Below are 22,314 nucleotides of genomic sequence, written 5' to 3' on the forward strand. Positions count from 1 at the left end.
TAACATCAACCAATCCACGAAATTGCGCGACCAACTTCCGTTGTACTGAGGTAGATACCTGTCTCTACCCGACAAGCTTCGTGAAGGAATTCTCGGAGTTCTAGTAAGAAGCCGTGACCAGTGGAGCTAATCCTTGTCGGGTAGAGACAGGTATCTACCTCAGTACAACGGAAGTTGATCGCGCAATTTCGTGGATTGGTTGAAGTTAGACATTTTAACACCATTAGATGCCGGTCGGCTTAGTGGTCTAATGGTTAAGCGCCTGGGGCGAGACCTATAGGTCCTGGGTTCGAATCTCTCGGGGTGCAGGATCATGGATGCGCACTGCTGAGGAGTCCCACAATAGGACGAAACGGCCGTCCAGTGCTTACAGGTTTTCAATTGTGATGGTCTAACATCAATCGGTTCATGATCTCAATCAAAAACTTAATAATCTCCACAACCCCTATACGGGTATATACATATAAGTTGGATGGAGAGTGCTAGTGGGCAGTCTATGCCCGTCCACAAGGAGTAACAGGCTTAAGTAAATAAGTAAATAAGTAAATCAATGACTAATCAATAACTTACTTGTATTACGTCCAAGATGTATTGATATTAGTCGATTAGCTTTTATAAATGGTGCTAATGTATCACTAATAGATGTTTGAGATTTTAATTGAAATAATAAATTACGATTAATGAAATTTATATCTAATTTAATATAATGCCATATATTTTGATTATGTCCAATATTAGCCAAATTCACTTCATGATTTAATTCTAATTCATTATTAGATTCTGTGATATAACCCATTTTAACCTTTAATAAAATAGAATAAATGAACACAATAAAAAATTTGAGAACAAGAAAAAGGAGTATCAAATCAGTTTGAAACCACCAAAAAAAAACACACAACGAAAGAACCATGATATAAAGTACAATGAGAATGATGTAAGATGGTTAACAGTAAACTCTATTTAATGTCGATTTCATATTGGTTGACATTAATAAGCAAGGAATATCTGTAATCTTTAAGGAATGAATGTTTATTATGGAATTGAAACTTGAATCAGTTAGTTATAGACGGTGATATGTCATTATTAAACTATTCAGGTTACTTATTGACATCTTGTATGAGTGAGTTCTTTTTAAATGATCAATCACTTAATATTGATCAATTTGATGTTTATCTAGTATGATGTGAGTTACTTATATTCACATAAGTAGTATATAATGATGATCACGCATAGAATGTATTTCAGTAGAAGATTGATAAGGAAAGAACCAGAACAGCAGCACAATTGGTATGAAAATGCATGAACAATGAAATCTGAGATAATAGATTGATGTTTACGACAGAAATGGTCAAGTTTGAGATCATGAATTGATATTTTGCAAATTAACGATTTCCTATATGGTTCTCAGATTTGATTGACATGCTCTGTAATCTTGTACTCAAATACATTCAATTGTCTTCATTCGTATTCTTGTTCACTACATTAGTATTTTAAGGGTGTGACTGAATTTTTTCTCTCTTTTTCACTTTTCACCTGTTACTCCTAATGGAGCATAGGCCGCCGACTAGCATTCTCCAACCCACTCTGTCCTGGGCCTTCTTTTCTAGTTCTATCCAACTCTTGTTCAAACATTCCATGTACCTAAATAAATTTAGATGGTAGTTAGAGGCAGTCAACAGGAAACCCTGGACCCAGGTTTCGTGCTACTTGGCACTCGTCAGCAAGGTGTACCTGTAATCTTGAAAGAACTGGTGCTTCCTGGCGGATTCGATCTTGTGTCACCTAGCTTCACAGTCAGAGACGTTACCACTGATCGATAGCATTCGATCTGCACTAATAAGGATTAGACAAGCATGACATTGATCACCACCCAGTGATCAATCAATTGTGACCTAAATAAATGGTTGCTCTGGTTGTCAGAAGGGGCATCGGCCTCGTAACTTCCGAAGGAATTCGGATTTCATCATGAGGCGTCATAGTTCTTCTAAATGAAGACCTTCTGACTCCCAAGACAGAGTTTAAAAGGTTTGAATAATTTTTTTCTGGTTAGCGTTTTTTTTAGCGAGTTAGTTTTCTACGGGATGGGGTCGCTAACCCTATGCCCGACTCTCCTCCTTTATCCGGGCTTGGGACCGGCAGTAGCCCCCAGAGGGACTCCAGGTGGAGTGACTGAATAGGAACATGAATTTCAGAAAAGGATAATATGAAGGGAATCTTACAAAAACAGACTGTCAAAATGTTTCAGAAAAATATCCTATTCAACTGATGTTTGTATGTTGTTTTCTTCAATGGATCTTGGATTTATAGAATATGTTTACAGTAAACTTTTGTCTTGAATCATATTAACGAGTATTGATACACTTGCTCACCTAGTGAATTAACTTTCATTATTTGTGAAAAACTCAGTCCACTGTGAACTCAACTTCTAGAATTATCCTTGTTGAACTTCAAAAAGAGGATAATCTACCAGGATTATCTTTCATAAGCTCATATCTAATAAAAATAGCTGTAAAAATTATAAGCGACTTGTTCGCTGTAGCTTTTAGTTATTCAGTGTGCTACAAATCTTAAGTCTGGTTATGAAAACAACATAGTTAACATCATATTTTTCTATAGTCTTTAGGATTAGGATTAGGTTTCAGACACTGAATTATGCCATTGCTAATACCTATAAAGCTTCGGTTTTCTGTTTTAAGACTTCTCCATACTGATCGATTGGGTACTAGATTTGAATCCTTGTGTGAATATCACCACTGAGATAAATGCACATTAAGCTAACGAGTCCACAATGTGCATAGTCTATCACAATCACAAATAAAGCAAACCTCTATTTGTCAGAGTTTTCAATAAAAATATCAAGACAGTTCTATTGTATGGAGCAGAAACTTGAAGAACTACCAAAACCATCATTCAGAAGATACAAAAGTTTACTAACAATTGTCTATGTAAAATACTTCAGATCCGTTGGTCAGACACCATCAGCAACAACCTATTGTGGAAGAGAACAAACCAGGAAGAAGCACTGGAAGTGAATAGGGCACATATTGAGGAAAGCACCCAGTTGAATCACAAGGCAAGCCCTCACATGGAATCCTCAGGGCCAAAGGAGGAGAGAAAGACCAAAGAAATGGAGACATACATGAGAAGAATGAATAAAAATTGGATAGGATTAGAAAGGAAGCCACAAGACAGAGTGGATTGGAGAATACTGGTTGGCGGCCTATTCTCCTCCATTGAGAGTAACAGGTGTCAGTAAGTAAGTAGGTAAGCAAGTATTAACAGTAATAGGCAAAACCAAAGACAAACCAAGGATTCATGATCTTAACCATTGAAATTACTATAATATCCACAAAGCCCATCTGATATTAATCAACATATGCTCACTAGTGACTGGTTTCAAGAGGTATATCCTTGAGTTCTAGTGAGAGGCAGCGATCAGTGGAGTTCAACCAGGTCTGTTGTGAGATATTATCTCACTGAAGACAATGGTGGATGTGTTGCTCAATTTCATGGATTAGTTGAAGTTAAACATTAACACCATTGGATACCGGCTCAATTGTCTAGTATTTAAGTGCTCTCGCACGAAACCAGTAGGTCTTGGGTTCAAATCTAGCAGGGGGTGAGGTCGTGGATGTGCACTACCGAGGAGTCCCACAATAGGACGAAACGGCCGTTCAGTGCCTCCGGCTTTTCCATGATGGTCTAGCTTTAACTGACTCATGATCTTAACCATTGAAATTACTATAATATCCACAAAATCTATCTGATTCAATAATAGTATACCAATAATGTAAAATATTCAGGTTATAAATATATACACAGGAATGAAATTACAAACTATAGACATCAGATTAGGGAATGAAACTAGAACTAGAACTTACTTCATTATTTGAAAGGAATAACCATAAATGAATTTCTTCAGTTGGTAAATCAATTGTTCCACCAAATGTTAATACGAATAAACTAGCTTGTTTTATAGTATTACGATCATAAAAGAAACTAAAATCAAATGTTAACTTATCATGTCCTGGTTGAGTCAACATATCTGGTACTGTAAAAGAAAATATCAAAGAATAAAATTGATAGAAGATATGAATAGTAGAGGATTAGTTAGTGATTCATGTTTATTTAATGTTATTTGTATTCACTAAGGTAACTGGTTGAATTAACTTCAATTAAATGGTAACTATCATTTTGGTGTAGTTTTGTTCTATGATCTGGATGATTTAGTCACGACATCATCAACACAAACCTCCGGTTGAAGTGAAGTGTTCAAATTTCTCTATATATGGTTTACATCTTGTCTTGTAGACCTCAATCTTGATTGGTTCTTGTTGACCTTAAGCCTGTTATTGTTCACTTCTTTGTTTTGATTTTGTTTTGGTTATCATCATCCATTGCCACAGGTTACATATCAAATATGATTGAGCTGACATAATCTTACGATATGTTTCGACAACTTTCACTATCATTCACAACAACATCGGTGCGTACTTCATGTAGTTGTCAATCTTTCAAATACAAATTGATTCAATTAACTTAAAGCTATATACTTTATTCAGCACTAAATGACTTCTGTGACTAAATGTCAAGTGTACTAATCATTAAGTCTTAAGACTATTCTACAGAAAATTCTGAAGATGAATATTTGATCTCGAGATGGTGGAGAAGATTTGTAGCTCAGGTGGATGATTTTGGTGGAGTTTTGTTCTCTGAGCTGGATGGTTTGGTCGTGGAGCTTTCAAGCTTTGAGACACATATGGAGGAATTCAAACACTTCACTTCTATCTGAAGTTTGTGCTGACGATGTCGTTCAGAAGAACGATGAAAGCTCCATGACCAAACCATCCAGCTCAGAGAACAAAACTCCACCAAAATGAATATTTGATCATAAATATAAACAAAAAAGAAATACAACTTGAATGTTACCACACTAAATGCACACCAGCTCCTATATTTCTCTAAATTCTTCCACCCATAGTTAACAAGACCACATGGTGAAACTATAATTTATGGATAAACCAATCAGTTCGTATTCATCAAAACACTAAATCTAAACCCAATTCGTAATCATCAACTGTAAATCACAATCCTTATCTTTCATACAGGTTTAAAACTCTCATTTAGCCCTAGTCAGTAGGTGGATATTCTTAAGATCACTTTAGGGTCGTTCAAAAGTCGTCCATAAATTACAGTCACACTGACCACATGAATCTCAGTAGTTGATCTATCACATAAATCTGAAAATATTCCTAGAAAATAGCAATACAAATATATACTACTGTCAATGATAAAAGTAGTTTAAAGTTAATAACTAAAACAATTATTAACTTACTATGTAATTTTATTAAACTATACTTTAAATATTCATCAATATTTTCTGGAATATGAACAATTGTTGGATTTAAACTGAAACAATCATAACAAACTGGACGATTGCTAGTTCTTAAAGACATACCAACATTATTCATTGTTAATTCATCAACACATCCGAATAAACCATAAATATTTGACTATTTAAGATAAGAAATACATAATAAAGTAAAATAAATGAAGTTCTATTATGAGTATTTCTAAACTTTTGAAAATAATCAATCGATTTATCAGTAAATTGAGTGAAAGTTGCAATGGTTTGTAGATATGAGAAGTCAGACATTAATACCGTTGGATGCCAACTCAGTGGTCTAGAGATTAAGTGTACAGGATCGTGAATGAGCACTGCTGAATAGTCCCAGACTAGAACGAAACGACCTTCAGTACTTTCAGGTTTTTGATGATAGACTAGCTTAGATTGGTTCGCGAATTCAACTGTTGTAATATGAAAATCACTGAAATTTAACTCGATAATTGTATAGTATATTGTTTGCAATATTGTGAAATAATTATAGGCATACTTTATTAAACAATTACGACAAGATTGAACATGTATCTGGTGGTCTTCATCTTCAATGATCTCCTAGATAATCCCTGTTCAGAATAGAAGCTGTTAGCAAATTCAATAAGTTCCACAAATGATGCTAATTAATCAGTGAAATACTTTCATGATAATTGGCGGCCTCTGCTCCATTAGGAGTGTTAATTCTATCGAACCGTCCAAGTAACCCCGATTGAGATACGCGCAAAATCGAAGTTCCAAAACAACGATTTGTCTACAAAAGCGGTTCTTTATTAAATAATACACAAAATTTAGTTACAAACCTCAACTTGTGAGGTGTCTAGGCGTTTTAACGCGTCGTTCAAGAATGAAAATGACAAAGGCTTCTTGTAAGAGTAACATAAAGAATGATTGCAACATACGATAGTCCAAAGACAGCCGATAGCTGTGTCTAAATTTGATAACAGTTTATGAACAACCGAAACTCGAACCAAGAGCAAACAATATGGAAACTGTTGCGTTTAAACAAATGCATAAAACTGTGGATAACCATTACAGTAATTAAATCACAGTGATTATAATGATAAATACAACGATAAGTAAAATAAACGCTAAAGATATATGTGAACATTTCAGAATGTTACACTACAACCTGAGTTACAACATAATTGTGAAAATTGTTGGGCATACAACTACTTACTGAATATAAATAAGTAGTATAAACCAACATACAAAAGAGTAGGAAAGGAATGAGTAGGAACAATGTAAAACAAACTTAACAAGGAGTAACAGGCGTAAGTACGAAAGTAAGTAATTGGCACTTTGAAGGATTAAAGGATCTACAGTTATTAAAGAACTGATACTATCAATATGAATTGATTTTATATCATTTATCTTCATAATTTATATCATCTTGATTTAGAATTGCTTAGTTAAACTCATTCTTAGCTCATTATGTCATGTTTCAATCTAATTGATAATTCATTAGGAAACATCATTTGTCAATGTATCATAAGACAAGCATATAGTGGTTGGCAGTGGAATCTAGTTTGATGCGTGTTTCGTCCTATTTGGGGACTCGTCGGCGAGATGTAGCTGCGCCTCTAAGTTGAGATTTCCTCTGAGGCTTGAACTCGATACCGTTTAACTTCAAACGTTACCGTGTTATCCACTTGGTTACTGAGTCCTGATTACTTAAATCTATTAGATTATACTATTAGAGTTAGCTAAAATTGAGAGTTAATCAATAAATATGAATTATACACTGTTGGGGATGTTAGATCCCTATTTTTGTAATTTCATTTTAAGATTTTGAATTTTTTTATTTTCACGCCAAAAGCGCCTATTTTCACTTTCCTATTGTATTTCCCACTTGGGAGAATCTTGGACGCTATTCGTTCGTTGTATCTTTTAGTATGCTATATTGTAACGCTCGTGCTTCTGGCTACTTATGAAATATATTTCCCCGTTTTGAACTTGGACTACTCTCTCTAGTTAAATGGGGCCTGGGACGCATCAGAATAGCTAGCTTATTGGTCATTGATCACAGAGTCTTAGTCCCGTTCTCAGACTAGATGAACTCGTAATCGCTTCAAACATAGCATACACAATGTTATATTACCATATGTTTTTTAACATTTCAATTCTCGTTTTACTTTAGATAACTGACTACTTATAAATACACATAAGAAAACAACTGACTGGAATTTTCAATCCAAAACTTTGATCGCATTTCAATCAATCTAATAGGTAGTCAAATAACCAATCCATTATTGATAGTAGTCAGCTGTCTTTTTAATAAGTAAATTATTTAATTAGTTTGAAGTGAATGTAACTACCTATTAAACATCAATTTAGAGATACATTAAATTAAGGATTAAGTTATTTTCTAATTTTAGGTTTACTGTAACCTTTTTGATCGAGTTTTGTTCTCTGAGCTAGATGGTTTGGTCATGGAGCTTTCAATGTTCTTCTGAACAACATCATCAGCACAAACTTCAGGTAGAACAGTAACCGTCTCTATAACTTTTTAATACAAAAAAATTCCAGTATACAATTTTGTAATGGTGTTTAAAGGTGAAGACACTGATTCCATTTTTATTGTAGTATTTACACTTGATAATCTTAGATAAGTCACACTTGTGATCATGGAGAGTATATAGATAACTATGAGTCAAAGGTAATTAGATAATTCACAGCCAAAAAATAGTCACATTTTCTCATAACTCTAGCTTAAATAATCAATCAGCGTAGAACTTCGTACGTACGTACATCAGTTCGAGTTGCCATACCACATTAGCACAGAGATCCAGTTGTCCATTCAAATCCCATAGTGGTAGAACTAGTAAGATTATAAGCAGTAATTGGAAATATTAGGGTTTAAAGATGTTATTCAAGGAGTATAATCCAATGACATAAATTTGGAAAGAGGAAAAAGAAAAGGACATGAAGAATTCAGAAGATTAAAATTTGCGAGAACACAAAGTGAGGACCTTCACCTGCGCCATTGCAAACCCATTAAATTGACACAAGCCTTTTCTTTATTTGTATACGAAAACTGCGTTCTTTATTCATGAATATAAAGATATACAATTTGAAAAAATGATAAATAAGTAAAGTAAAAATAGTTCCTTCATAATTTGTATCGATATGAAATTTAAGGTTACTGAAAAATATACTACTTAATATTAGTAAATAGTATAAAAATCTTATCAAAAATATAATTATCTCTTTAATTGGACAAATCGACTTACAGGTTGCCCATTTGCTTGTAATTGTAAATTCAGTACCCTTGGTAATCCTCCAATATATACAACCGATGGTAAATTATATATTTCAATGGGTGGAAGCCAAAAATGACGATGATCAAATAACAACTGTCAAAGAATAATGAACAAGAGAATAAGTCAAAACATGATCAAATGAATTACATAATGTAAGTTATTATTACTGTTAAATTCATTTATCTTCTCTTTCCTTATTCTTTTGTTGTTCAACTGATTTTTGTGTATTGTGTTTTATACTACTTATTATTATTCAGTAAACAATTCTATTTCTAATAATTTTTAGACGTATGATGTAACCTAAGTTGTCAAGTATTTACATAAACTAATGATATTTACCAAATTTATTATGATAATTAGTTTCTCTCAAACGTCGTCAATGTTACTCCCAGCGTTTTACATCTGTTAAATCCTTATTTAAACTTAACTGTGTTCCATGTCTGTGTGCTCTTAGTTCCCATTTTGATTGTTGATAAATTGTTGTTCATAACTAGACCCCATTATAAACTGTGATATACGCTATTGTATGTTGCGTTTTTATCTTTATATTATTGTTATTATTTAAAAAGCCTTTCTTTTTCCATAAATATAGACACATTATTCGCCGCAGCTACCTCACGAGTTAAGGTTTTTAACCAATCTATGTATATTCCATTATCATAGAACTGTTCCGTAGATAAAATCATTGTTTTTTCAACTTTGGTTCCACGTATATCTTAAGTGTGTAGTGGGACTCTTCATTGGGCTTACCAATTATTATCATCATTATACTAGGGGGTGGTCTAATCTTATAAAACTAGCTGAGAATCAAGATGGTTAGATATATAGCTAACTGATCTCAAATATCTACATACCAAATATTAATGAATAGTATAACAATTTGACAACGTCCAGTGAATCCTAGAAGCTGATGCCTTTCTGTTTTTGTTTCTTTTTGCTAGACTAAATCGGTTGATGAAAATACTTAGTAGTAGTTTAGAATAGTTTCTAGTTGGTTCTCGTCTAAAAATAACCTCGGATTTCTTTAATGAATTTAGTATCAAGAGTAAAGTTTCAGGCATTACTTCAGTTTCTGTTGAACTCTGGTAGAAGTATAGAAACTTTTTATAGTGTATAACAATTGTTGAATGTTTCAAAATTAGCTGACATTAAAGTATTTGATGTGTTTAGATAGGAAATACAACACTAAATGAAATCAAGTATATTATCACTGAAGAAAGACACAACAATTGAATAACTGTCTAACTCTGTTAAGGACTTCTTATCCACAGTTTATTAACATGATTTTTTGTTGTTGATTTCTCAGAGTAATCAATATTCACTGTTGTAACGTGTGACTGCAGATTTGATGCGCAGCGTATTATCGATCGGATCAATGACACGTAAAACATGTACGAACGACCTAGAGTCCCGATTGGCCCTGCTTCCCTGTCTAACCCAACCAGTTGAGTCCAGAATGTAAGCCTCAGCCTCTGAGATATGAATCATTATATTTCAGACATACTCTGTTTATATACCAACCAAGCAGACCACATCGTACCATAAAATAGAAAACAACATTTGGACAATATTTAACAAGTGGAATAAATACTGATCAATGGGAAGTGTTCATTTAAAGTCTAAGGACACTATTAGACTTAACATGATAATTATTGGTATATTTTCCCGAATATTCCAACATTCACTAAAACAATCCACATCACAAATGGAATACACACATTAAGACATTAAATAAGAAAGATTAGTTCAGTGAAGAGTTCTCCCTTTTTATGGCGAATTCATTTTCAAAACTGTACAATTGTAGATACGGATACTTATTTTTTCCAGGATAATAATAAACTTCTGTTAGACACGGTGACAGTGAGGTTAAATAAACGAAAGTATTTAAAAAATTTTTCTACAGAACAAGGAAAGTAGATGGTGGTCGGAGGTAGTCAACAGGAAACCCTGGACCCGGGTTTCGTGCTACTTGGCACTCGTCAGCAAGGTGTACCTGTAATCTTGAGGGAACTGGTGCTCCCTGGCGGATTGGACCTCGTGTCACCCAGCTTCACAGTCAGAGACGTTACCACTGAGCTATCCGAGCCGTGACTAACCTCCTGTAGGACTGAGATGTAATCACAATTGATTGATCACTGGGTGGTGATCAATCTCATGCTTGTCTAGTCCTTAATAGTGCAGATCGAATGCATAGTGCATACATAGTGCCCGCAGTGTCGAGTCACCTAGACTGGTGGCCACATTGCAACATGATCGATAGCATTCGATCTGCACTATTAAGGACTAGACAAGCATGAGATTGATCACCACCCAGTGATCAATCAATTGTGAACAAGGAAAGTTTAATAATCGTTTGATTGTTCATGACTTATATATTCATCAATAGATAGATAGGGAAATTATCATTGAGAAAGGGTGGTTCAGCATGATAAGATAAATTGTTGAATTTAAGATGAAATGTGATGTGAACAGAGAAACACGAAGCTACGACAAACTACGAAAGTTATTTTCAGGGGATGTTATTTCATTTCATTCAAAACTTGTAAAACATATTTTTGTTTCTAGGCTATTCTACAGAACATAAGCTTTCGTTTGATGTATGATTCATTGCCATGATCTTTTTTGTTCCAAAGCTATTGTAATTTAAACGTTATCATTTGTATTCTATTTTCTACGCTAATCTCCGGTTTTGGACATGATTATATTTTCCTAATTGTTGTACGTTGTGGTCGGGGGATTAGTCAACCTATTTATTCATGTATCATTTCCACATTGATCTGAAATAGGGAATCAGATCGGAATTGGAAATAAATCATGTAGTGTTCCAGTTAACTTGTCTTCTCTCATTTGCGTGCTTGTCAACCAATCAGGTGATAGAATAGTATTCTTCTCTCTATCCCACTTCGAACTCATGCATATTAGCCTCAAGGTTAAGCTAGTCAACCTATCACGTCAAGGTCTTAATCTAGATAAGACAAATAATCCTCTTCACAAAGTGGGTGAACAGATCAAGGATGTAACAAATTGTAATCAGGAGGATCGTAGAAACAAAAATAAACCAGTTGGGGGGTAAAAGATGGAAAGGAAAGCAGACGCCTGTAAAGGGAAAGGAGTATGAGGAAAAAGGAAAACCAAAAAAAAGAGAATGAAGAAAGAGAAAGAGAAAAAAATTATTGGACATTAAGACCATGTTAGAAGAAGAGGTTGCACCAATCTATTTTGCGCACACAATTCTAGTTTTTTCAGATGTATGGCTATTGCTTTGGTAATGCAAAGAACTTACTTACTTACGCCTGTTACTCCCAATGGAGCATAGGCCACCGACCAGCATTCTCCAACCCACTCTGTCCTGGGCCTTCTTTTCTAGTTCCATCCAATTCTTGTTCATTTTTCTCATGTCTATCTCCATTTCTCGGCGTAATGTGTTCTTTGGTCTTCCTCTTTTCCTTTGACCTTCAGGATTCCATGTGAGGGCTTGTCTTGTAACACAGTTGGGTGCTTTCCTCAATGTGTGTCCTATCCACTTCCAGCGCTTCTTCCTGATTTCTTCCTCCACTGGGATCTGGTTTGTTCTCTCCCACAGTACGTTGTTGCTAATAGTGTCCGGCCAATGGATCTGAAGTATTTTGCGTAGACAATTGTTAATAAACACCCGTATTTTCTGGATGATGGCTTTCGTAGTTCTCCAGGTTTCTGCCCCATATAGTAGAACTGTCTTGACATTTGTATTGAAAATCCTGACCTTGGTGTTGGTTGATACGATCTAATTATCTTTGAAATACTTCTACTTCGGTCGGTCAGCTACAACGTAGGACCACGCACATATATGTGTCGGTCCAAGTTGCCATACCTCACTAACACAACAAGATGAACATCGAATTCATAAAAGTATTTAATTCAGTGGTGGTAATATATAAGGGAAGGATTGCATATAGAGATAGAAAGAATTAGTTCGTAGAAAGGAAGATATAAAGTAATTTTAATCTCACAGTTTAAGGGAAAACAAAAAGTGTATACACCTACGCCATTGTGATCCATCCTGAGCCATATCACCCAGAGTCTCTAAACATTGGTTACGATAGTCATGCGGATCCCAACCAAGTAGTCTGCATCTACCAACATGGCTCAGACTAGAAGTTAGTGACTTCAATGACTGATGCCACGTTTTGGTTTAACCGCCACTAACTTTCTTCCAGCCGTCTCTAACACTAGTCAGGATTGCGCGTTGTTGCTACCTTGACGTGGCGACCGGGTTTGCCTATCGTGATGAACCAACCAAGTTATAGTGGCTGAAACAGTCCTACCGTGCCAGACAGGTCGGTTGAAGAGCGGTAACACTAAAGGCAGCAAACCCAAGGTTTGAGGCCGAAGTCGTACTACTGACTGTACAGAGGTGTGACGGTAGCAAGGTGTTTCCTTCAGAAAACCAGCATAATAGCGATACTACCCCACCACAGGGAGGAATGGGGTTAGAAAAGGTCGACCGTAAAACTGCACACCTCGCCTTATCCCACGGATATCCGTCTCCGGCGGTAAGGTCTCAACAAGTACGGAGCTAACACAAAAATGACCCATAAAAGGTCGTGTGTGACCGACCTCAAGCAGTTGTCCCTTGGGCACTGCGGTCACGCTCTCAGGTCATTAAGACCACCAAGAATGCAATTTCCTTTTCAGGTACCTCCAAAAGAACCCTTCCTTGATGTGGGCGAACGGGAAGTGGTAATCGCCTCCAACTTACCTTCTACTTACCATTATAGTATAAATAACGTAGTTTGATTATAGAACAAAAATGCTATTCAGCTATGTGTTGTGGATGCGGAGGAATAGACCAATAATTATCATGTTAAGTCCAATGGTGTCCTTGGATTTTAAATGGACATTTCCTATTGGTCGATATCTGTTCACTTGTTGAATATTGTACAAAATGTTGTTTTCTATTTTATGGTACGATGTGGTATGCTTGATTGGTATATAAACAAAGTATGTTTGAAATATAATGATTCATATCTCAGAGGTTGTGACTTGTGTTCTGGACTCAATTGACTGGGCTAGACAGGGAAGCGCAAACCAATCGAGACTCTAGGCCGTCCGTTCGTGTTTACGTGTACCTGTAATCGATCGATAAGTACGCTGCTCTCTAATTTTCCAGTCAAAGACACAATAATTAGCACAGGGTAAAAATCGACCCAACTTAAAGTCATAACACTATGAATTACGATAGAGATGAGGATGATGATGATGATAACAATAACAGCAACGACGACAACGACAATAACAAGAAAGAAGTGAAAAAAAACAACTAATACTTGTAATCCATGTTCTACATCAGGACCATTTTGTTCTTTGATTGAAATTGGTGAATGAAATATTAATTGTAAACGATGCCATGTTGTATCTGTTATTGTAATTAATGGACTAGACCATAATAGATTTTTTTTATCAGCATATATAAATATTTGATTATTTGATAATATCACATAAATATTACCATCATCTGGACCAAAATTAAATGTAACTAATAAACTATATACATCTTCATTAATTTCATCTAAATTAGATAATGTTAAATGTTCACCATTGATAGCAGTATTAGCTAATTGTGCTCGAAATCCAATAGTAAATTCAAATGGTGTATTTCTTTGATTTAAGAAAAAAGAAAGAAAAAAAGAAAAAGAAAAAAGAAAGAAAGTTAAGTAAAAATTATATATATATGAATGATTATGCCGTCATTATGATGTTAGACCACCATTGAAAACCTGGAAGCACTGCGCGAAAGGCCTTGGGTTCGAATCCCGCTCGCGGGGTTGTGAATACACATAAATAAAGCTAAGTCACTTTACAGATTGAAATCATGAATCAATTGAAGCTAGAGCACAATGGAAAATCCGGAAGTACTGTATGGCCGTTTTGTCCTATTGTGGGACTCCTCAGCAGTGCGCATCCACGATCCCGCACCCCGCGAGATTCGGATCCAGGACCTATCAGTCTGGCGCGCGAGCGCTTAACCAACAGAGTATTGAACCGGCATTCAATCAATCCACGATGTTGTGCCACCGTATACCATTGTCTTCAGTGAGTTCCTATCTCATAACAGACCTGGTTGTACTCCACTGGTAACGGTTTCTCACTAGAACTCCAGGAGTATCTCTTGAAGTCAGTCACTAATGAGCAGATGATTATTATCAGAAGGGGTTTTGTGGAGATTTTAGAAATTTCACAGATTGAAATCATGTATCAATTGAAGGAGTCCCATACTAGGACGAAACGGCCGTCCAGTGCTTCCAGGTTTTCCATGGTAATCTAGCTTCAATCGACTCATAATTTCAATCTGTGAAATTTCTAAAATCTCCACAAACCCCTTCTGATACTAAGTCACTTTAATTGAATATACACTTGAAAGAGAATGTACGTTAAATATGAATAGATACATATACATATATCTTATACAGTTTTATTTAAATAACGTACTGTTGTTCAATTATTGTACCAATATTACCAATTTCCCAATATGAATCTGGATATTGATCAAACCATGCAGTATTTTCAGCATTTTCAGTACAATCCTTAAAAATGATCATAGTGAAATGAAGAACATAGTCACAAATATAAAATGAATGAGAAGTAAAAATGTATTGAAGTAAATATATATATGAGTTTAATGCAGAAGTTATAGCGCTAAAGGTTTGATTAGTGATGTAATAAAACAATAAGTGCACTTAGTAAATGACATTTGCAAAATGATAAGATTGTTAGAAGTGTTTGTAATCACTGTGAGTTTAAAGATCTTATTAACACCATCAAATGAGATTTTTTAATTGAGTTATATTATTTTGTAAGAGTGGATGATATAGAACAAGGATTAACAGTACACATTAAACTATTTCATGTTAGTATCAGAAGGGGTTTTGTGGAGATTGCAGTAATTACAATAGTTAAGATCATTATGCAAACCTAGAAACACTGGACAGCACACGATAGGACAAAACGGCATTCCAATGCTTCCAGGTTTTCCATGGCGGTCTAGTTTCAATTGACTCATGATTTGAACTATTAAAATTACTATAATATCCACAAAAACTCCTTCTGATATTAATCTAGAGATGTAATTAAATAATTCACCACTTTGTTACTTAATTTGTTTTAAGTAGTATAAATCTTTAAACATAAATTATCACCCTTGATATACTGTAGCAAAAGCTATGGCTCGTGAAAATTGTCAACATGCAGTGCAGTAAATAAGAGTGCATCATTAATAAAATAATTGGTGAATCCTAACACCGAAAAATACACATAAATCGTGAATAGCGACATGTTCAGTGAATGTTTTGTGAAAAATCGGAGAGTAGAAAAACAAGAACAAAAGTATTTTTCTTTAAATAATATCCCAGTAATTCACAAAATAAGTAGTACATTATTAACAAATAGAACTATGAAGAAGCATCTTTACATCCCATCAAAATGACCTGAGACATGTCAAGGAGTGAAGACAGATATATTCGAATACAATCTAAATATAAAAGGCTGTATTCCAGTGTAAAATTCATTCCAGTTTTAAGTTCATTCATCAATATTTAACCTGGTTCTCAGTTGAAAAACCGGATTATTTATTGACCGTATATGTAATGTAATTAAATAACACAATATATGGTGTGTAGCTCTTCTAGAGTTACTGCCGGTCCCAAGCCGGGGTAAAGGAAGAGAGTTGGGCATGGGGTTATCGACCCTATCCCGTAGAAAACTAACTCGTTAAATAAAAGCTAACCATGAAGTACTAGTAGCCTATTATAGTTTATTATACAGAACGCTTTTTATTTCCTTCTCAATAAGGAAGGATAGAAATTGAAGTACTGATCTTTTAATATAGCATAGAATCTATCAAGTTAAAGAGAAACTCATCGTTAGTTATAATTGTTGGTAATTCGTCGAAGTCAACAAGTAAAACTACTAACGGTCAAAGATCTTATGTAATTGTTGGGGTGATCCAGAAAACTTCTCGCAAAAGCCAATAAAGGCGTTCACCAGAAGTTTTGCCAGAAACATCAAGAAAATGAAAAGCCACATGTAGAGTTTCTGATTGGCTGATCATTACACTGCTACTATGTTTGGTAGCATTTCAGAATTTTCGGGAGACTCAAGGTCATCTAAAATACTATAAAAATCCTATATTTTCTGTACTAGAACGAACGTTTAGAGTAAAGTGCTTCTCGCGTATTTCGCACCTTTTCTCTCGTGTTCAGGTCTCTGTGTAGTTCTAGCTTTGAGGTTTACGAGAATTGCTTAGGAATGGAATATAGCGTTTAATTATCAAGACTTATCAGTAATTTAGTGGATGGATTAGCAAAGAAATCCTTAATTTATATTTTCACTTTGTATAAATATGTGTGCTTGAGCATTGCTTACTGTCTACGCTTTATTGTATACAAATGTTATTTCCTATTTTATGATGCGTTGCAGTCTGTTTGGTTGATACATAAACCCAGTATGTCTGAAATAGATGATTCGATTCAATTCGCATAGTGTAAGCTGGTATTGGTGTTGTGGACTCAAGTGGACGGGCTAGGCAAAGATAGGATCAATAAGGACGCTAGGCTGCTCATACCGGTCGAACGTCATTTATTTGGCACAGTGCTAAGATTGTATAAGTCGTATTTTGATCGGTGGATAAATCACGTGATAAAAAGCTGGACATAAAGTCATAACACCAATATGTTTGTCAATAATTTCAAGAAACATTCATTTGAGCATAAGTTTAATATGCTTAAACTCTTTTCATATCTCATGTATTAAGATTTATAAAACACATACTACTTATATTATCATTAATAGTAGTGATATGTACTACTGATATCAACAGTTATAAGTAGGACATATCATTAATTAAAAGTGAAATACCTGGAGGTAGAAAGTTATGAAGTTCAAAAACAAAACAAAAGAGAACGAGAACAAAGAATGATTAGTGTGGAAACGAAAGAACAATGAAGTTTAAGATGATTGACATTTTGAGAATGAAGTATTTACTATATGGTTCTCAGATTTTACTATGATGTTTTGTAATTTCGTACTCAAATATGTCCGATTGTCCCCACTTGTGTTCTCGTTCACTACAATAGTACTACATTGAAAATAATACTTTATGAGTAACTCAACCATTTTGATGGATTCTCGAACTTGAACAGTTTATTTGTATATAGTTTAGAGAACAAAATCTTCAAAAAGATATCTCATCCTCGAGTAAATCTACCATGTTAGTTAGAGAAGGATAGTTGGAATCCGGAACACTCATTCCTTCCTTCTTAGGACTCGTCTGTTTGGTGTATCTGAACTCAAATCGATGTTCACCCTCAGACTGGTACCCAGTAACTTTCACTCTGAACGCCAGAGCAAGACCTACTTAGCTACTAAACTTGAAAAACCTCTTCATTGTACAAAAGGACGAATTTTAACTCGGCTTTATAAATCATCCGGTGAATGTTCAGGACTGAAATTCATCACCTCTTAGTATATGTACTACTAAGCAAACGGCCTAGGTATTGCTAATACATCATAACCTTTTTAACATGATTTATATGATGAATAGCACTGGGATTTAACACAAGCATTTCGTCCTGTTTGAGATTCGTTAGAGATAGGACAATACAAGCGTTCTAGATTCCACTGTTAGTCACTATCCAGTTTTGACCTAAAATGATTGTCACTTAATGATAATATCTAGACAATTTGTTCATAATAAATATATCTTAAAGAGACTGATCAATTCCATATTAATGACAAGAAATTGAACAGTATAAATTTCTTATCACTAATATATAATTGATCTGTATAAGGCCCTCAAATGCCCTGATATGGCCGAGAGTGGGGTGGGCCCTCCCTCCCTCCCTCGGCCGCGCGTATACAGCCACTCCCAGGGAAGTCCTACTCACTGCCTTCTCATGGCGGGGGTGTTGTTTACGAAAATGAGGGGACGAAAAGCGAATGTCCGGCGCTTCACCCGGATCCCAAACCAATGGTGCATATGGGCTCCAGTATCCTGTGGGAAGAAATGGCGTATGAACCAATCGTTAGTCACCGGCTACCATGGGAATGCATCTCCTCACGATGCTCCACTGCCTTGTGGATCAGATCTTTAGGTCAAAGGCTCCGAGTGTGGCCCCCTAAGAAAACCACCTGTTTCGGTTTGGGCACCCGGGCAGTATCACAGCCCACACACACACACACAAATATGGTGTGGCGCATATATATTTGGTACCCTGTTGTAGTAATGTTTATGTGTTGAAATAAATAAATGAACAGTATAAAAATATTACCGACTTACTATGATTTTATACAACTTCTAGATCTACTATTCACAACAACAATATTTATTATTCATACATTGAATGATTAAATTCTAATTATAGACAAAACTATTTATACAAATGAATTAACCAAGTATCATATGATTAATGTAATACTTAATTAACAACAACATAGATCCACATAGACTATGCAAGCCTATCCAATATGAATAATCAAAATGATAGATGGTTGTTATCATTTAACATATTCAATTCAATTATAATTCTCATATTCATTCATTTTAAGGTATTTCAATCTTATCAATGATTGTGATTATCATTAGTGGGTTTAAATTCTATTCTGCATAGATACAATTTGTTTGTTTGTTTGTTTGTTTTATCAATATTTAGATTACACATGATATATTTTAATGAAGAAATTTATAAAACAACTCATCTTTTTTGCTTAATGTTTTTTACAGCTACGCCTGGAGTTCCCCCTAACCGAGGCTAGTGCCGGTCCCAAGCCCGGATAAAGGAGGAGGGTTGGGCATCACATTAGTGACCCCATCTCATAGAAAAGTAACTCGCCAAAAATGCCTTTAGAATTAAAAAGTAATTTATTTAGTTGTAGTGAAAAGTCATGACTAGAGAAGAGTATATACAAGTTGCTAATGAAGTAATTACTAATCAATAGTACTGAAGAATAAATTCACTTGATATTGTTTTACTGCAATTGATCAGTCTATTAATGGCATATGTTCATACTGTGCGTATTGCCTCGATATAGCCTTGATTAACAAGCATAGATAGTGGCTAGCAGTGGAATACAGAGTGAACATCAACTTTGAGATGCAAGTACATTCAGCTGACGAGTCCCAAATCGGATAAAACGCGCGTCAAACTGGATTTCACTGCTAGCCACTATCTATTTTTACTTATAAAGTATGGAAGAATGATTGTACAGTATTGCAAATGAACTGAAATGAAGATTGTAATGGTCTAAAAGTTGAGCATTCACAACAACACCTTGAGATTCTGCGTTCTATCCCAGGTGGTAGGAGGTTGCAATAAGTCTCATACTTAGGCAAAGCAGGTAAATGGATGTTTAACTATAGATCTTATGTGAATAATTTATTTCTTTTTTACCTGAAGACATGTATAGAGTAGACTATATTTGCAGTTTAGTTTGATGTAGGTTGTTATCAGAACATTGTGAGAGATTTAATTTGATGAATCTAGTTGTTTAGATTACTTCCTTGTAAACTTAACAAGCCTTCTGATAAGTCACAGTAGTACTATTGATCATTTTCTTTTCGGAAAACATAACCAAACGCTAAAAAAAGATAGTTTGTTTTTAATCTAAAAGGTTTCACACTAAAACCTTTACCTGACCAAAATTTGAGTGTTTATAATTTGTTTGTAAAGGTTTGTAATTCCTCATTATATTAATTCAGGATAGTAACTGATCCGTGGTGAACACAACCTTATGCAAATGTGATTTGATCGGTATACATATTTGTCATTAAGAGACCGATCAATTTCAATCCTGAATTAAAACAATGAAAAACGACAAAAACTTCCAAATACTTTCATATCGGTTGAGGAAACTAACGACTATCTGAGCTTAGTGCCATAATGGATAACTCTTTGGATATATGAAGATAAAGGTACTGGGTTTGGGTGTCAATGTGACTATCGGCACTCGGATCCAAGTATGCTGACCTGACGATACGCCTATTCTGATCCCATCACTGGTCGAATTCTAAATAAACTAAAACTTATTTAAGGGTGGATTATTGAAATAAATTAAAAATACTTCTACCATTGATGAATACTTACATTCTTTTTACGAATCTTTCCGTCACCAGTACGTATATTTTCTAAAACCAATTGTTCATCATAACTTACTCCTGGAATAATTTGTTTAGACATTAATTCATTGAATGGTGTAAATATTAATTGTCGTCCACTTGGTGGTGCTGTTAATTCAAGTCCTTGTAATTTACTTGTCAATAGTCCAGCTAAACCTCGACGTTCTGTAAATCGTGGATATAACTGTCCACCACATATTCCAACTTGACTACCGTATGAATTATCTTTACTTACTAATTCAGTTGCAAAATCCACTAGGCTATAAACAATATCATGAATAAAAAAATTAATATTACTTATTATAAGTAAGTAGTAAAATTAATTTTAACGTTATTTTGAGGATGCCTGTGAATATGCACTCAAAAGGATGAACATTATTCAAATGTCGACTTCTAAACTACTGACATCTAACCGGCAATCACTCACCACTTATTGTCAGAATCGATGAAGAAATAAGAAAAGGAAAAATGTTGAAATACTTTGTGCTGAGAATTCTATATTATACCAATAATATAATATTGAGTAACGCCATCAATGTCTATGTAAAATACTTCGGATCAGTTGGCCAGACACTATTAGCAACAACGTACTGTGGTAAAGAACAAACCAGATCCCAGCGGAAGAAGAAATCAGGAAGAAGCGCTGGAAGTGGATAGGACACACATTGAGGAAAGCACCCAATTGCGTCACAAGACAAGCCATCACATGGAATCCTCAAGGCCAAAGGAAAAGAGGAAGACCAAAGAACACATTACGCCGGGAAATGGAAATAGACATGAGAGAAATGAACAACAATTGGATGGAACTAGACAAGAAGGCCCAGGACAGAGTGGGTTGGAGAATGCTGGTCGGCGGCCTATGCTCTATTAGGAGTAACAGGCGAAAGTAATTAAGTAAGTAATGCCATCAATAATAATAATATTAATGGGATGGATATATTTGTGAGAGATACCAATGTAAAAGTAGCAAAGTGAGTAAGAGATCTTGATTTTTCAATGTTTGTCTTACGGAGGATAATAAGTATTGATTAATATACTTTTGATTGGTAGACATTCTAGTTTTACATAACAAGTGAGTTTATTTATTCCTCGCAACGATGTAAGTGATCGTAACTCTTGGTTCATAATAAATTAGCCATCACTAAACAGAACCATTTCTTCCTTGCATTGTATTTACATATTTTCTACTTGAGTGTTTGATCACAAAGAATAATACAGTTAAATCGATAAATATCAGATTATGTGATGTGCTGCGGATCAAATAACTGCTTCCGACTAGGATTACATTAAGATAAGTAGTCATTCTTCAATTAACCTATGATCATACAAAGAATTGATCACTACGCATTCAATTTAATTATCTGTTAATTTCAGGTGCGCAGGTAGACAGTTATTTTATCATCATCATCAGGCTAGATTTATGATATCATTCGATGAGTTTGAATACATTTTTCATGATTCCAATGAATAAGCGCTTGGAGGAAGATGTGAAATCCATGGGCCTGACT

General features: G+C 34.9%; 1 protein-coding gene across 2 annotated transcripts in view; it reads right to left on the reverse strand.

Moving 5' to 3' along the window:
• Nucleotides 1-22,314, reverse strand: part of LAMA1_2 (Laminin subunit alpha-1) — a 78,846-nt gene that overhangs the window by 36,308 nt on the left and 20,224 nt on the right. The window contains exons 6-12 of one of the 2 annotated variants that reach the window (XM_051217296.1): nucleotides 20,775-21,066; nucleotides 15,127-15,221; nucleotides 13,965-14,295; nucleotides 8,629-8,751; nucleotides 5,336-5,513; nucleotides 3,882-4,051; nucleotides 571-802 (exon numbers count right to left, since the gene is read on the reverse strand). In XM_051217296.1, coding sequence (XP_051064679.1) covers nucleotides 571-802; nucleotides 3,882-4,051; nucleotides 5,336-5,513; nucleotides 8,629-8,751; nucleotides 13,965-14,295; nucleotides 15,127-15,221; nucleotides 20,775-21,066 — 1,421 coding nt within the window. The remainder of the gene's footprint in view (nucleotides 1-570; nucleotides 803-3,881; nucleotides 4,052-5,335; nucleotides 5,514-8,628; nucleotides 8,752-13,964; nucleotides 14,296-15,126; nucleotides 15,222-20,774; nucleotides 21,067-22,314) is intronic. The other variant, XM_051217295.1, reaches the window with a different exon arrangement.

The sequence above is a fragment of the Schistosoma haematobium genome, chromosome 5 (genome assembly GCF_000699445.3).
Source record: "Schistosoma haematobium chromosome 5, whole genome shotgun sequence".
In the NCBI taxonomy this organism is placed as follows: Eukaryota; Metazoa; Platyhelminthes; class Trematoda; order Strigeidida; family Schistosomatidae; genus Schistosoma; species Schistosoma haematobium.